This window comes from Scyliorhinus torazame, chromosome X, assembly GCF_047496885.1.
Source record: "Scyliorhinus torazame isolate Kashiwa2021f chromosome X, sScyTor2.1, whole genome shotgun sequence".
Classification (NCBI taxonomy): domain Eukaryota; kingdom Metazoa; phylum Chordata; class Chondrichthyes; order Carcharhiniformes; family Scyliorhinidae; genus Scyliorhinus; species Scyliorhinus torazame.
In genome coordinates this window covers 21,005,937-21,016,705 of record NC_092738.1, presented here as the reverse complement: position 1 = coordinate 21,016,705, position 10,769 = coordinate 21,005,937, and the positions used below count along the sequence as shown (strand labels likewise).

The following is a 10,769-nucleotide window of genomic DNA, read 5'->3' as shown; positions in this document are numbered from 1 at the left end:
ATTCTCCCTCTGACGCCGGAATGTGGCGACGAGGGGATTTTCACAGTAACTTCATTGCAGTGTTAACGTAAGCCTACTTGTGACACTAATAAAGATGATTATCATTCTCAAGAAAGCTAACCTGGATAATTATCGACCAGTTAGCTTAATGTCTGTTCAAAGGAAAATAATCTGTCTCAAGTCAGCCAAGACGATTAAAAACAGATCGTTTCAGTGTAGTTTTTTAAAAAATGTTTTAATTTGAAACACAGAATAAAGTGCCTTGTGAACAAATGGTAGCTGCTTGAAATGTTTGGCTTATTCAGTCTTGGCTCAAAGAACTTTTTTTAAAAAGCAGTAAACTCCTGTCCCAACCGGTGCTTCCAAAACACCGAACCAGTTCCATCTTGCAATCAGTTATCAGGAACTGCTGAATCTTCTGGGCCACATCCCCTTTAATAGAGAGGCTTTTGAAATGGTCAAATTTGCTCTGGCCCAGCTTGCGCAGTCTGCGGGCTGCAGAGCGATAGCACTTCCAGGGCTGTGGTTCAATCAGCAACGCCTTGCAAAGTCCCGATACACACAACAGGAAATCCAGTAACCCCTGGTCGCCGTGGTTGAGATGGATCCACATTGTCACAGACATACAAAAGCAAATGTCAAAAGCAGTGCGGTCGAATTTATCCAAGTAAGGCTTCAACACGGCCGCTCGGGAAGCAAGGTCCATGACATCCAAAGTAACATACGAAATGGATTCAGGAAAGGAGTTGGATTCAGTTGCTCTTTGAATCAGGTCAGCATCGATGTCACAACCAAGGAGCTTCAGGTCCATTTCACCCGGAGTAACCCACTTCAGGTTTTCTTTCAGATCACACAGGTGCTTATACATGGCAATGCTGAAATCCTGCGGAAGACATTGACATTTTAACTTGCAAAGCATAAAGACAAACATCCATGAAAATCAAAAATCTAAAGACTGTTTATGGATTACAAGCAAAGTAAATTCCGGTTTGCTTGGTGCATCATATTATAAACAGGCACATTTAACATATGTTGTGGGTGGGTGGGTGTGTGCCCAACATGGTGTTTTCAGATGTGGTCAAGAGGCAGCACGAAAATGGGAAATGGGAGGAGCTCCGAGGATAGATCCTCAGGGGCACGAGGTCAGAGTGCAGGAAAGGAAAGAGAAGCCACTGCAGTGATTCTCTGGCTGCAACCCGATAGATCAGAACAGAACCAGGCAAAGGCAGGTCTACCCCAAGATAGAGAAAAGAGAAGTATTGGAGATGACGTTATGGTTAACCATGTCAAAGGGTGCAGAGATATCAGCAGACAGTGAGTGCATCAAGGTCACAGTCTCAAAGGATGTCATTTGTGACTTTGATCAGGGCCGTTTCATGGCTACAGCAAGGGCAGAAACTTGATTTAAGGTGAGACGTGAAGTTGCAAGAAAGAGGAGCATGTATTTGGGTGGTAACAGCATGTTCAAGGACTTTGCAGGGGAAAGATGTTGGAGATGGGGTGGTGCATTGCAAGCACAGAGGGATTAATGGTGGATTTCTCGAGGGATGCGTTAATGACAGCAGATTTGAAGAGGAAGGTGTGAGTAACCGAGGAGAGGGAATTGCTGGCAATAGCAACGAACATGGGGGGGGGGGGGGAATTGCTGGCAATAGCAACGGACATAGGGGGGGGGGGGGGGGGGGTCAGCAAGGTTCCTTCCAAGCTGTGCACCAATCCACGTGTTCCCTCCCAGGCTGCTCACAGATCAGACCTTAAGTTATAACAGCACACTCAGAAATGAGAGGGAACATTGGTGATCAGCAGTTTTTTTAGGAGCAGGAGGTGCGTCTCATGGGAAAGATGAGCTTGGAGAGGGCATGTGGGGAGACAGGAGAATGCAAGTTCAGGGCTAAGGGAGGGGTTTGATTCAGTGGGCTGGAGGAAGGAGTGACAGCATGATCCAATGTAGTCCAGCCAGGTCTGATGGCAAATGTTTAAACCAGTTGTTCACCATCAGACTTCACATTTGCACTCCCTGTATGTAGTTCATAGTTTAACTTTTATTTTCCACCATCACTGTCTGAATCAGGCGCTGGTATGTTGGGATACAGACCAATGCAGAGTAAAGCTCCCTCTGCTCTGTCCCAAGAATGTGTGCCATTGTTCCAACTGAAGAAAAGTACCCCTGACTCACTCCCCTCCCCCTAATTTTATTCTACTCCCCATTAAACCTCTTCATACTGGCTGCCAGTATGAACAACCAGTATGAAGAGGTTTAATGGGGAGTAGGATAAAATTAGGGGGAGGGGAGTGAGTCAGGGGTACTTTTCTTCAGTTGGAACAATGGCACACATTCTTGGGACAGAGCAGAGGGAGCTTTACTCTGCATTGGTCTGTATCCCAACATACCAGCGCCTGATTCAGACAGTGATGGTGGAAAATAAAAGTTAAACTACTGTTCGGGCTTGGAATACACTGCCTGATAGGGTGGTGGGAAGGTGGGAATAGATTCAATATTAGCCCCAAAAGAGAGGACTGGAGCAGAAAATAAAATGTAGGGATATGGGGTAAGAGAAAGTGGTACTAATTGGATTGTGCTTCCAAAGAGCCCAACTTGTTGGACCAAATGGCCTCCTTCTGTACTGTACTATGTCCCATGTTTAACAACATGGAAAAATGCACAGCCAAATGGACACCAGTTTGGAAAATAGCACGGCTTGCTAAACCTCCAGCAGTTGCACACTACTACTAATAAGCTACTACAAAAGCTCTGCACCTAGATAAAGGAAAAACACTGCGGATACTGGGAGTTTGAAATGAAAACAGAAAACGTTGGATAAATCCAGCAGGTCAGCACCTGTGGCGAGAGAAACACAGTTTTGAGTCCATATGACCGTAGGACTCAAAACGTTTACGGTTTCTCTCTCCATAGATGCTGCCAGACCTGCGGAGTTTGTCCAGTATTTTCTGTCTTTAGCTCTGCACCCAGGCCTGGTTAAAGCTGGACAAGAATTGTCACTGGAGGATTACTGATTTCCCTAACCCAACCACATCCACTGATTTGCAAAACTGCCTGGACATGGGATTTGTACTTGACTGGATACAAATCCGATGTTTTCCTTTTCTACATGGGGCGGCTCAGTGGTTAGCACTGCTACCTCACAGCATCAGGGAACCAGGTTCAATTCCGGCCTTCGTTGTCTGTCTGTGTGGAGTTAGCACTTTCTCCCCGTATCTGTGTGTGTTTCCTCCGGGTGCTCCAGTTTTCTCTCAGTCCAAAGATGTGCAGGTTAGGTGGATTGGCAATGCTAAATTGTCCCTTCAGTACTGCTGCCAAGATATCAGTTAAATCACAGCGATTTCTTTTGGGGAGGGGGGGGGATCTCACCGTTTTAAGTGCAAACATATACTAATATTTTAACGGCTGGCTATGAATTAGGATAGGCATTTTCAAAGTCGTGGGGTGCGACCCGCGGGTGGGTCGCTGGCGGGTGTCAGGAGAGTCACGGCGCTCCTGATTGCACAAATTCACGCGCAACAGGTTTGGGGAGAATGATCTGATTGGTTGCTTTCTGAACTTTGATGCTGATGAAGTAGAAATTTCTTACTCCAAGAATGGTCAGGATCTGCGTGTCGCATTTAAGATTGGGAAAGACAGTCTCGCTGACAGAGCCGTTTTTCCGCATGTTCTGTGCCACAATTGTGCTGTGGAACTTAACTTTGGACAGATGGAGACTCCATACTTTCCGACACAGGAAGGCTTCACCTTCATCTAATTCCATTGGAGGAGCGTGTACAAGGGCCAAAGGGACCCAAAACCATTTCCTCCATTTTGTCAGCAGCAAACAAGGTAAGAGAAAACGGTGGGCCGCGAAGGTTGGTCGCTTGGTAAAAATGGGTCCCCGGATAGAAAGTTTGAAAAACACTGAATTAGGAAGATGCACAAGTCAAAAGACTGTTGAGAAAAGGGAGCAATTTGCGATGAATTATGCCAGAACATTAAGGGATGTCATGATGTCATTTTTGCTGTACTAAAATGAACCTGACGACAGCATTATAACGGCTAACAGTGAGACATCCAGAAAATATAATTGTCGGGTGGCACAGTGGTTAGCACTGCTATCTCTTGGCACTGAGGACCCAGGTTGGCTCCCGACCCCGGGTCACTGTCCGTGTGGAGTTTGCACATTCTCCCCATGACTGCGTGGGTCTCACCCCCACAACCCAAAGATGTGCAGGTTGGGTGAATTGGCCACTCTTTTGAGGTCCACCAACAAAACAGAAGAAAGGAAACAAACTGAGGGACAAAGAAAAAAAGGGCCGCTCCTGTTAGGGCACTGCCCGAACATAACAAAATCAACAGAAACTTAAAAACATCAAAGAAGAGTGCAATTAAAGGGGTCAATAAAGCACCCCAACCCCTGTGGTGTCCACCAGGCAGAGGGGGTGGATTGGCCAGGCTAAATTGCCCCTTAATAGGAAAAAAAAAATGTGGTACTTTAAATTAATTTTTAAAAAAAGAAAAAGTCATTTTGACCGCCTACAACATCTGGGCGATATGCAATCGTGGCAAAAACTATGATTTTTTTTTTCAAGCATTCAAATTATGAGGTAAAACATTGACTTCACATGATACTTAAATGGTGGATTTTGCGCCTTTCAGATTCATTGCTAGCTGCCCACAGCCGACTCTAACTGGAGGCTCAGGCCTAGGAGATTAGGCGCCTACCCCACAGTTGCAGCCCACGTCCAGCGCCACCGTTCTTCCGCCCGGGAACACCGCCGCTAAATCGGCGGGCGGAATAAGTCGTAGCCGCTCCCCTGGAGGATTAAATCGATAATAGTTAACGAAGTTGCCGTACGGCGCCGCTCCAGGCTCACACTGCTCATTTTCCGCCCTCCCGCGTTCAGGCTTCACCTCACACATGGGGGCCGCCATTGCCTGTCGGTCACAGAACTATGCTCTCCCGACCACCGTGGCCACGGCGAAAGGTTCCGCCTGGCTTCCGACACAAGCTTGCCTGTCCTGATCAGAGGAAAAATATATGGGGAAAGCATCTGATTTTAGGTTTTAACAAACTGATTTCTCCCAAATTAAGTGAATATAATTCCTCTTTTGGTATTTTAGAAACTTAAAAATTTGAAATAAATTTAAAGTACCCATTTTTATTTTTCCAATTAAGGGGCAATTTAACATGGCCAATCCGAGGTGCCTTCTGTGCCCAGTGGGCACCACAGGGGTTGGGGTGCTTTATTGACCCCGTTAATTGCACTCTTATTTGATGTTTTTTAAGTTTCCGTTGATCTTTGTTATGTTCGGGCAGTGCCCCTAACAGGAGCGGTCTTTTTTTTCTTTGTCCCTCAGTTTGTTTCCTTTCTTCTGTTTTGTTGGTGGACCTCAAAAGAGTGGCCAATCTACCTACCCTGCACATCTTTGGGTTGTGTGGGTGAGACCCACGCAGACATTGGGGGGTGGGGGGAGTCTTTCCATAATTAAAAACGGCTAAACAGCCAGTCTTTTAAGGTTGATCATTTGATTATACTAAAAGAAACAAACAAACAAATTAAAAGGGACCGCTCCTGGTAAGGGCACTGCCCAAACATACCAAAGAGCGCCAGAAACATGGCAAACATCAAATCAAAACGTGATTAAGTGGATATATAAAGCAATCCGGCCCCTGCGGCCACCAGGCATGGAAGGCCTCGATGGCTAAACAGCCACCTGCTGTAAAATGTTTCCTCCCACAGAATTAATTAATATTGATGAACTTATTTTGTTGAGCAAACATTAAACATGCAGTCTATTTGTCCGATCTAATAATAATAATTGCTTATTGTCACAAGTAGGCTTCAATGAAGGTACTGTGAAAAGCCCCTAGTCACCTAGATCTGCATTTGTATCTCAATTTTCCCGCCACTTATCAACTTGACGCTCTTGCTGAGGTGCAGCAGTCTGGGACCTCATTGCCCTTCAATCACCCATTGGCCAGATGATTGGCTATTTCGCATTTACAGGCTTCACAACCAAGTCCAATCCTGTTCTTAATTAGTTGGAATCCTGACTGACGTATTTCCCCGTGAGGGCTGCACGAAGCAAGAAATCTGGCACAATGAATCTGCATAATATCCAGCATTGAACATCAATTCAGCCATCAGTCAAGCTATGGCCATTAACTTGTGGGTGACTTTGATTCAAACCCTTTTCCACTTGCTGATTTTGTTTCAAATCATTTACGATATTGATGATGTGGAGATGCCGGCGTTGGACTGGGGTGAGCACAGTGAGAAGTCTTACAACACCAGGTTAAAGTCCAACAGGTTTGTTTCGATGTCACTAGCTTTCGGAGCGCTGCTCCTTCCTCAGGTGAATGAAGAGGTATGTTCCAGAAACATATATATCGACAAATTCAAAGATGCAAGACAATTCTTAGAATGCGAGCATTAGCAGGTAATTAAGTCTTTACAGACCCAGAGATAGGAGTAATCCCAGGTTAAAGAGGTGTGAATTGTCTCAAGCCAGGATAGTTGGTAGGATTTCGCAAGCCCAGGCCAGATGGTGGGGGGTGAATGTAATGCCACATGAATCCCAGGTCCCGGTTGAGGCCGCACTCATGTGTGCGGAACTTGGCTATAAATTTCTGCTCGGCGATTCTGCGTTGTCGCGCGTCCTGAAGGCCGCCTTGGAGAACGCTTACCCGGAGATCAGAGGCTGAATGCCCTTGACTGCTGAAGTGTTCCCCGACTGGAAGGGAACATTCCTGCCTGGTGATTATCATAGAATTTACAGTGCAGAAGGAGGCCATTCGGCCCATCGAGTCTGCACCGGCTCTTGGAAAGAGCACCCTACCCAAGGTCAACACCTCCACCCTATCCCCATAACCCAGTAACCCCACCCAACACTAAGTGCAATTTTGGACACTAAGGGCAATTTATCATGGCCAATCCACCTAACCTGCACATCTTTGGACTGTGGGAGGAAACCGGAGCACCCGGATGAAACCCACGCACACACAGGGAGGATGTGCAGACTCCGCACAGACAGTGACCCAAGCCGGAATCGAACCTGGGACCCTGGAGCTGTGAAGCAATTGTGCTATCCACAATGCTACCGTGCTGCCCGCGCGATGTCCGTTCATTCATTGTCACAGCGTCTGTATGGTCTCGCCAATGTACCACGCTTCGGGACATCCTTTCCTGCAGCGTATGAGGTAGACAACGTTGGCCGAGTCGCACAAGTATGTACCCCGTACCTGGTGGGTGGTGTTCTCACGTGTAATGGTGGTATCCGTGTTGATGATCTGGCACGTCTTTCAGAGATTGCCATGGCAGGGTTGTGTGGTGTCGTGGTCGCTGTTCTGAAGGCAGGATAGTGGGGGTGTGGGGAGAAACTACGACATCTTCTTCGCAGCCTTGAACACATCATCGATGTAGATGAACAACTTGCCAAGGTCATCCCCACACCCCCACTACTTGCCTTCAAACAACCACGCAACCTCAAACAAATCATTGTTTGCAGCAAACAACGCAGAATCGCCGAGCAGAAACGTATAGCCAAGTTCCGCACACATGAGTGCGGCCTCAACCGGGACCTTGGATTCATGTTGCATTACATTCACCCCCCACCATCTGGCCTGGGCTTGCGAAATCCTACCAACTGTCCTGGCTTGAGACAATTCACACCTCTTTAACCTGGGTTACCCCTCTCTCTGGATCTGTAAAGATTTAATCACCTGCTAATGCTCGCATTCTAAGCATTGTCTTGCATCTTTGAATTTGTTGATATATATGTTTCTGTAACATACCTCTTCATTCACCTGAGGAAGGAGCAGCGCTCCGAAAGCTAGTGTTTGAAACAAACCTGTTGGACTTTAACCTGGTGTTGTAAGACTTCTTACTTTACGATATTGATAATAGGGTACTACATTTTAATCGGCAAAAACAATTTCTATACCTTAAAACATAAAGAGGTATATTTGAAAAATGTTACAAGCACTTTAATAAACCATCTACAAATTTGTGTCAGGCCAACTGTCAAATATTTCTCTGACTCGCAGTTCTTTTTGAGCTTGTACAAAGCTTTGAAAATATTTCAAAGTGCAGAATATTGAATCTTCAGCAAATATGACACTGAATATGGTACCAAACCTTCAACATATATAGAGTTAAATCTTCAATGATTAGACTGTCATTATGGCACAGAAATAGGCCATTCTGCCCATCCAATTTCCTTTTGAAATCATTGATCATCTCTAGTTCCACCCCCCTCGTAGGCAGCAAGTTCCATTATAGTCGTGAGGTTATTCATGAAGGCCCCACCTTCTCAACCTTGCCCCTCGCCTGAGGTGTGGTGATCCTCAGGTTAAATCACCACCAGTCATAGGGCGGCACGGTGGCACAGGGGTTAGCACTTCTGCCTCACGGCGCCGAGGTCCCGGGTTCGATCCCGGCCCTGGGTCACTGCCCGTGTGGAGTTTGCACATTCTTCCTATTTCACCCCGACAACCCAGAGATGTGCAGGGTCGGTGGATTGGCCACGCTAAATTTCCCCTTCATTGGGGAAAAAGAGAATTGGGCCCTTTAAAATTAAAAAAAAAATCACCACCACCAGTCAGCTCTCCACCTTAAAGGAGAAAGCAGCCAATTGTCATCTGGGACTATGGCAACTTTACACTTAGTCTTGGATTTTCATTGTATCTTCAAATTAATATTTTATTGAATCTTCACTTGATATAACCTTCAATGGATATTCCATTGAATCCTACTGATTTGAATCTTCAACGGCAACCTGTATTCATTTAGCGCATAGTCCCTTTAACATATAAAAATGTCCCAGGGTGCTTCACCGGAACGTTATCAAACAAATTTGACACTGAGCTGCGTAATGAGATGTTGGGTCAGGTGATCAAAAGCTTGGTCGCAGCAGAAATTAAGAAGGTTTTCCAGAACTTAGAGCCTGGGCAGCTAAAGGCACGATAACTAATGGTCAGGTGATGAAAGAATTGAGAAATGGAGGTCAGAATTGGAGGAGTGCAGAGATCTCGGAAGGTTGCACAGCTTCAGGCATTGTGGTGAATCTTAGTAATCCTCTCAAAATGGAACCCAAGTGTTAATGTTTGATATAACCTCAGATTCCTAAATTACATTTACACACCGTCCAGTCGTTGATGTTCAGGGTGAATGTTCCAGTACCCTTTCCACCTAAGCACGGGGTCAGTTCACAATTAAATCAGACTGGAACCCTCATTTGGACATTAATGGGCCATGGTTAGGGCAATATCTCCTGCAATAGTACAAAATCCATTTCATGCTGTCAAAAAGGTCTTTGGTGAATGTCAGTATCTGTCTCCTTGTTTTCCCTCCCTATTATTCTCCCTGCTGGAGTCAGTGTGACGTCCTCCAACGGAAGCTGTCCCAGCCGAGCCAAGCTGTGTTCTGATCTTATGGCTGCAGATGGACAATGTCATCTGAAATTACTGGTTCTCGATTTTTGAAATATTCATTCACGGGATGTGGCGTCGCAGGCTAGGCCACAGTTATTGCCCATCCCTAATTGCCCCTTGTGGTGAGTGAGCCACCATGTTGAACCGCTGCAGTCCCTGTGGTGTAGGTACACCCACAATGCTGTTAGGGAGGGAGTTCCAGGATTTTGCCCCAGCGACAGTGAAGGAACGGCCGATATATTTCCAAGTCAGGATGGTGAGTGACTTGGAGGAGAACCTCCAGGTGGTGGGGTTCCCAGGTATCTGCTGCACTTGTCCTTCTAGATAGTAGCGGTCGTGGGTTTGGAAGGTGCTGTCTAAGGAGCCATGGTGAGTTCCTGCAGTGCATCTTGTAGATGGTGCACACGGCTGCCACTGTGTGTCATTGGTGGAAGGAGTGAATGTTTAAGGTGGTGGATGGGGTGCGAATCAAGCGGGGCTGCTTTCTCCTGGATGCTGTCGAGTTTCTTGAGTGTTGTTGGAGCTGCAGTCATCCAGGCAAGTGGAGAGTATTCCATCACACTCCTGACTTGTGCCTTGTAGATGGTGGACAGGCTTTGGGGAGTCAGGAGGTGAGTTGCTTACTGCAGGACTCCCAGCCTCTGACCTGCTCTTGTCGCCACAGTATTTATCTGGCTGGTCCAGTTCAGTTTCTGGTCAATGGTAACCCCACAGGATGTTGATAGTGGGGGTTTCAGCGATGGTAATGCCATTGAATGAGTGGCAACTAGCCATGTTCTCCCGAGGTTGATGCTGGGGCATACTGACGAACACGAAGAGAGAACAAAAAGGAAAGCCCTGGCAGCATGGTGGGTTAGCCCTGCTGCCTCACGGCGCCGAGGTCCCAGGTTCGGTTCCGGCTCTGGGTCATTGTCCGTGTGGAGTTTGCACATTCTCCCCGTCTCTGTGTGGGTTTCACCCCCACAACCCAAAGATGTGCAGGCTAGGTGGATTGGCCACGCTAAATTGCCCCTTAATTGGAAAAATGAATTGGGTACTCTAAATTTATTTTAAAAAAGGAAAGCCCTGCATTTATATAGCGCTTTTCATGACCACCAGATATCGCAAATGCTTTACGGCCAAGGAAGTGCTTTTGAAGTGTGCCACTGTAGAGGAAGCGGCAGCCATTTTGCGTACAGCAATCTCCCAGAAACATCAATGTGATAAAGATCAGAGAATCTGTTTTTGTGACGTTGATTGAAGGATATGTATTGGCTGGGCTACCGGAGAGAACGCTCCTGCTCGCCTTTGAAGCAGTGCCATGGACATCCACCTGAGAGGGCAGATGGGGGTGTCCCTTTAATGTCT

At 46.6% G+C, this 10,769-nt stretch overlaps 1 protein-coding gene across 1 annotated transcript; it reads right to left on the bottom strand.

Annotated features, from left to right (window-relative positions):
- Nucleotides 1-214: 214 nt before the first annotated feature.
- LOC140405361 (RNA 5'-monophosphate methyltransferase-like) lies at nucleotides 215-4,962 on the bottom strand. Its single transcript, XM_072493676.1, has 2 exons — nucleotides 4,712-4,962; nucleotides 215-883 (listed from the first exon to the last, which is right to left on the bottom strand). The coding sequence occupies exons 1-2, from the start codon at nucleotides 4,919-4,921 to the stop codon at nucleotides 302-304; spliced, it is 792 nt and encodes a 263-aa protein (XP_072349777.1). The 5' UTR covers nucleotides 4,922-4,962; the 3' UTR covers nucleotides 215-301.
- Nucleotides 4,963-10,769: the final 5,807 nt, after the last annotated feature.

What these genes read in the sequence shown, in the direction of transcription:
- LOC140405361 (XM_072493676.1), bottom strand. Translation starts at nt 4,921, where the DNA reads ATGGCGGCCCCCATGTGTGAGGTGAAGCCTGAACGCGGGAGGGCGGAA. An exon ending in ACGTGGGCTGCAACTGTGGG is followed by an intron (nt 884 to 4,711) that starts GTAGGCGCCTAA and finishes TGTCTTCCGCAG; the next exon opens with GATTTCAGCATTGCCATGTA.